At 53.4% G+C, this 6,000-nt stretch overlaps 1 protein-coding gene across 1 annotated transcript in view; it reads right to left on the bottom strand.

The window, feature by feature from the left end:
- Nucleotides 1-476: 476 nt before the first annotated feature.
- The window catches only part of EPAS1 (endothelial PAS domain protein 1), an 82,190-nt gene continuing 76,666 nt past the window's right edge, over nt 477-6,000 (bottom strand). Inside the window, exons 12-16 of the mRNA XM_029937298.1 lie at nt 4,740-5,230; nt 3,903-4,029; nt 3,585-3,708; nt 3,171-3,338; nt 477-2,721 (exon numbers count right to left, since the gene is read on the bottom strand). Coding sequence (XP_029793158.1) covers nt 2,570-2,721; nt 3,171-3,338; nt 3,585-3,708; nt 3,903-4,029; nt 4,740-5,230 — 1,062 coding nt within the window. The 3' untranslated portion in view covers nt 477-2,569. The remainder of the gene's footprint in view (nt 2,722-3,170; nt 3,339-3,584; nt 3,709-3,902; nt 4,030-4,739; nt 5,231-6,000) is intronic.

The following is a 6,000-nucleotide window of genomic DNA, read 5'->3' as shown; positions in this document are numbered from 1 at the left end:
TCATGATCTAGAAAAGTAAAATTTGAACTCGGGAACCCATCGTGCCCTTTGTCTGAGGCGGTCTCTGCCCTTCCCATCCTACCTTCACATTCTACCTGGGAAGAGACACCCCGCCCCCCAGCCCTGCCACCTCCAAACGGAGGTCCTTCCTGACTGCGCATACAGCCGTCACACCGTTTCATGTAGTCTTCTGAAAGCAGGGCTGTGACTTCTGTCCTTGGGGACTCCCCCACCCCAGGGCATGAGAAAGGGCCTGGGGGCAGACAGAAAACCATGTGGAAATATGGGCGATGCAACATGGCGCCAGGTCTTGAGCGGTTCCTAAGTGGTGTTACTACTCTTCTTCCTGTTGGCCGGCCGCCGTTGCCGCACAGCGATCAGTGCCGTGTTTGTTGTCTATAAACCGTTTAACAGACTGCTTGCTTCACGCCGGTGGAGCCCATGATAAATCCACACGGAACAAGAGCCACCAGCAGTGGTAGGATCAGAACGCTTTAATAAGATATCAGTGTCAAAATACATTTCTTTATAAAGTTAAGCTCCCCTCTAGTAGTAATGTTGTCAGTAGGAGTTTGACAATACAATAATGTTCATGAACTCGTTACGTTGACAGGTAAGGTTACTATGAAGCTTGGAATATTTTTCAGAGTGTTTTAGTAAAACTGCAAGGGTAAAATGCCCTTAATGCTGAGGCAACACACACAGGAAATCAAACACCAAACACCAGCGTTTACGCGTCAGTAACCCTTCAAGGTCTGCCGCCGTGAGTGGGGCAAAGCGGTGGCGGTAAAGTGTGATTTGGTCAATGCAGCGACTGGGTCCTTTTTCTTAGAGATTTCTTTTGAAATTCAGGTATTTGTTGTGTTTTTGGCAATACATCCGTCCAGCTTTACCAAATCCTTCATCTGCTGTGCTTTGTGTGTGTTTCTAGAAACTTCCTTGTTGCACCCAGGACAGATAAGCTCCACGTGATTGGTATTTAAAAACCAAAAAGGTATCGTCCTTCTTACCCAGTGAGTTACAAAGTGCTCTGAGAACACTTGATTTTCAGTGCTTCCTACCTAAATAAGTCACTTTAGGTGACAGACAGACCTTTGGGGCGGCCTGAGGCTAGGGGCCATCCACAAAGTCTGCCTGCTGCTCCTCGCTGGGCCCCCGGGCAGGCTGAGGAAGGGGTGCGTGGCCGGGCAGGGCCAGCTGTGTCCCCTCCCCACACCCTCTCTCAGGCCAGCTCCATGTGCTCCGGGCTGGTAAGCTGGGAGCACCATGGCTGGAGCAAGACCCTCGTTCTGAATCCTCACTGTCTTTCATGAATTCCCACCGAGCCCATCTCATGGTAATTCTGGAAATATCCAAATGTGCCATGTGAAAGACCTTTAGAGTCCCATAGCTCAGTGCACTTGAAGGGCTAGCAACAAAATCTGAAGAAAAATTAAAGCACTTCCCCTCCCTTAGATTCGTTCCCCCCCTCACTCCCCCATGACATGCCATCAGACCCTCTTGGCAGCAATAATATACATACATACATACATACATAATACATATAGAACATGAGAAGACGGCTCGCAGTGCTCCCCTACTTGGTGACTCCACGCCTTGGATTGGTTGTCACACCCCGGGCAACATCCCCCAAGCCAAAAGCCACCGGCGCGAGGCCTTGAGCAGCACCAGCACGGCCCATGGGAGCTCTGTACAGTCTGCCGTGTCAGCAACCCCAGGAGAGAGAAGATGGACAGCTTAAAAAGGATCTTAAAGTGAGTTCGTGAGCAGGATTCCATTTCCGTTTCTAAGTTTTTAGATATTACAAAGTACCCATATATATGATAAACATTTAGCCCAGAAAGAACTTTTCTTTTTAAAAAACTCTGTTATATTTTTGAATAATAATTACCAAACAAATCCACTGAATGTGGGGGAAAAGCCACGCTCTGCAACAGATCACCACATATGCTAGAGTTCACCCTTCACATTTCTTTTTTTCCCCAAAAGTTGTGTCAAAATTAGAGTCAGAGTCAGCTTAAGTAGAGAAGAGAAGATGGAAATTTATTATATGGTGATTAGTTTTAAAAAAGAAAGGAGAAGGGCTTTGAGATGAAGAAGCCACGAAAAATCAAGCTTGGAAAGCAAAATTATTTTGTTTCTCTTTGGCAACAACCACCAGACCTTTTTAGTTAAACGAAGCCAAAGCTTTCCCTACAAGAGAACAAATGTACACAAAACTCGTTAGTATGGATATTGTGTGTGAGAGAGAGCGAGACAGAGGGACCCATGAATAATATAAATTAGAAGTAATTGAGGGTGGGGAAGAAAAATCTTACAAAATTTAAGAACATTTCATTGACAGAATAAAACACAGCAGGGAAAACAACGGTGGATCTTGAAAATACAGACACTAAAGTGAGCATCTTAAGAAAAAGGCCACTACGTGGTGACATGGGCAAGGTCGCCCGGTAGGTACATCTTGTAAAAGGTGTGTTGTTGTTAGAGATACCTAGTTGCAAAAATAGACGGAGAGAGTGAAGCTGGCGGGGCGGCGCGGGCTGGGGCCTGCGCAGGGGAGGGCCCTGGCTCAGGTGGCCTGGTCCAGGGCCCTGAGGAGGTCCCCTCCTTGCAGGAGCGTGGAGCTTCCTAGCACAGGGACATTCACCTCACAGTCATATCTGGTCAATTCAGGCAACAGGTAGGGCTCAAAGGAGGGCCCGAGCAGCCGACTCGCCATGCCTGAAAGAATGAAAAGTTTTAAAAACACAGTACCAACCAGGGGTTCCCCCAAACCACAAGTTCTATTCATGCCAAACAGTAACCTTTGGTGATGGGGTCTGTTTTGTAAGATGGCGGCTCAGGAAGGAGGGCGGTCATCAGAGAACAGGGGCCAGGAGCAGGGCCCCCCCCAACCCCACAGTGCTCCCGGGGCTGCCCCATAGCAGCACATTCTCTGGGCTCATCCTCTGCTCAGAGTGAAGGCAGAGCAGTGCCCCCACACTATGGGCATGAGCAGTGGGCACTAATGCCACGTGAAACCCTGATCCAAAGACAGGCTCGGGGACTCATAGGTCCAAAGATCCCTGGATGTCCCTTCTGAAGCCCTGAGGGCACAGGGCCCCTGTGGCAGTAAAGGAAAGGCAGTATAGGCTGCCCTGTGTGTGGCTCCAGTTCCAGAGCCCACTCACCTGACACCGTGGGAGCCGATGGCAGGCTGTAGTCCTGGTACGGGGGGGCGCAGCACTGCGGGGGGAACCCACTCCTGGCGTTCTCCCCGGGGCTCATGGCAGACGGCAGCGGGGCCAGATGTCTCAGGGGCTGCCCTCCGCCCCTCAGGGGTCGTTGGGTGAACTCATCTGAAAAACCAAGGCTGGTGTGTGAGGGCGGTGCTGGGCCGAGGACGGGGAGGGGCTGTGAGGCCCCCAGCAGCCCCCCTCCTTCACAAAAGGTGCTCAGAGCAAGCCAGCAGAGCCCAGAGCTTTCTGACTGAGCGAGAGTGGAAAGGGGGTGCTCAGGCCACCACCCTGTTCCATCAAGGCTCAGGGGTGCAGCACTGAGACTGCAGGCCCCCTCTCCCCGGGAGGCGGGGGCCTGCTGCTTACCATTGGGGAGACTTGCACTCAGCAGCTTGTCGGGCATCAAAGGGCAGTTCATGGTGCCCATGAAGCTCTTCATCCTTTTCCACAGCTGATGAGAAGTGCTGCTGCCAGATGGGTCCCCCTGGAACTAGAGGTGAGAAGACATGAGACCCGGGCCTCAGCTTGAGGCGGCAGGGAGTGGGGTGCTCTCTCGGAAAGGCTGCATCCCCCCCTGCCACTCCTCACAGCCACCGTGAGAGTGTCTATCCAGGGCGGACCTCTGCTCTTGGGCTGTCTCTGCCCACATCTCTGTCCCCAGGCCCCGCCGGGCAGGCGGCTCACCCCACTCAGGTCCTGGAAGGCTTGCTCCTCACACTCGCGCTGCCGCTTCAGCTTCAGCTTGTTGGACAGGGCTACCATGGCCGGGCTCATCACATCCGGGCCCTGGGGCCCAAAGCCCTTTGCAGACCTGCCAAGCCCAAGAGCGTGAGCTGTGATAGAGTGGGGAGCCCCACCCCAGGGCCTTCCCCTGCTCTCCGGGCCTCTGGGGCCTCTTCCAGAATGAATAGTTGACTGTGTTGGCTCTAAGACCCAAAGGGCAGAGTCCCAGAGGAGGGGCAGGGTGCTTGAGATGCTGATGGCTCAGATCATCTGTAACCCCCTCCACATCGGCCTGCTGGCCCAGCTGTACCCGACAGCCTTTAAGCCTGACCATATTGCATCTGTCTTTAAGTCCTCTGCCCTGTCTCTCCCCTGCACTGCCAGGACAGTTACCCACTGAGCGCCCCCGCTGGTTGGCATGGGGCCCAAAGATGTTGTTGCCGTGAGACATGGGGAAGGCAAAAGGCAGGGAGAATCAAGGGCATCTTTTTGCTTTTCTCAATCAGTTTGAGGAGAGAACTAAGAAGAGTCACTTAAATCATTCTTTGCATTCTGTGGCTCAGCTGATGAACCCTGGTCTGAAGGGAGAGACGATGGGGTTCAAGGCCCTCAGCAGGCCCTTCTCTTGGCCTCGGTGCCCTCTTGGTCTCCAGCCCTGATAGAAATGTATCCTGCCTAAGGCCTCACATACCGGGGGGTGACTCCCCCAAAGCATCCAGATTCTGAGTACAGAGAAGGGGAGGAGACCAGAACCTTTCTGGGCCCCTACCTCTGACAGTGGGGGTCTCTGCCACTTACCGTTTCTTGAACACAGCGAGATGGGGTGAGTTGATGGGGGACCCCAACGGTGATGCCCCCAAGGCCTCTGTGTGCTCTTCCATAACAGGCCACTTTGTGGACCCAAAATGTAATGGCGGATCAGGGGGCCACTGTGTGCTGGATCTGCCTCCCATGGAGGAGAGAGGGGTGCTGGCTTGGCCACAGCACGGGGGCAGGGACACTTTACTCCCACCATCAAAGAAGATGGAGGACATGGGCTGGTGCTCGGGCTCTATCTTCTTGCTGCCCAGCTGCTGTTGATACTTGTCCAGGAGGAGAGGGCCATGGGAGGCCCCACGGGCCAGCGGCTGGAAGATGCTGCTCATGGTGCTGAAGCAGTTCTGCGGGGTCGACTGTGGCTTCTCCTGCAGCAGCGTCTCCTCGGGGCAGATGGGACTGAGCTGGAAGTCCTCCCCGTCCATGGGGATGTAGGGGGCCAGGGTCTCCAAGTCCAGCTCACTGAAGTCCGTCTGAGGACAGAGCAGCGGCAAAGGAGCGGTAAGGCTGGTGCCCCCTCGAGAAGGCCAGGCCGGCCCCTGTCTGCCCCTCACAGCCCTGTCCTCCGTCCCTGCACTTTAGCACCTCAGTTCGTTGCCCATGTACGTGTCTCCCTGCAGGTGATGCTAACCTTCCCAGGGGTTCACCCTCTCTTCAGCCTGAGCCCCAGCCTGCCGCCCCTGCCCATGGCACCCAAGGGCCATTCCTGACTACCCTGCCTGGGGTGACTGCCCCTGGGGCGCACACAGGGGCCTCTCAGGAGCCAGAAACAGCTTTATTGGCCCCAGCACGGGCCTAAGCACTGAGGAAGTTTTGCAGAATTGCAGGAGCTTGTGGGAGGCAGGGCAAAGACACCAACTGAACAGCAAGGTGAGATTTGTGAGAATAACTGGGACTGAGAAAAGGGGGCTTAATTCTTCCTGGTGCTTTGTGAAACATCCACCCACCTCTCCCTGATTTTATAACTTCCAATAACACTGGCCCTTCTGTAAGACGTGCATTCCTGAAACATTGTGTGGAAAAGAAGACACCTGTCATTTTTAAAGGCATCTCAAATAAAAACCATCATTACAGAACCCTAAGGTGAAGTTGTTTCTGAGGAGAGTAATTATTCCTTATAAATGGCTCACAAATCTAGATATGCTCTCAAAACAGAGGGCTTCTTTAAAGAATGCAAGAGTGGAGCTGGCATGCAAGGCCGAGGTGGGAAAAGGGGCTAACCACCAGTGCTCCTTCCCCTTTA

Source organism: Suricata suricatta, chromosome 4 (genome assembly GCF_006229205.1).
Source record: "Suricata suricatta isolate VVHF042 chromosome 4, meerkat_22Aug2017_6uvM2_HiC, whole genome shotgun sequence".
NCBI classification, from domain to species: Eukaryota; Metazoa; Chordata; class Mammalia; order Carnivora; family Herpestidae; genus Suricata; species Suricata suricatta.
The sequence above is the reverse complement of the archived record's forward strand: the minus strand, read 5'-3'. Positions and strand labels throughout refer to the sequence as shown.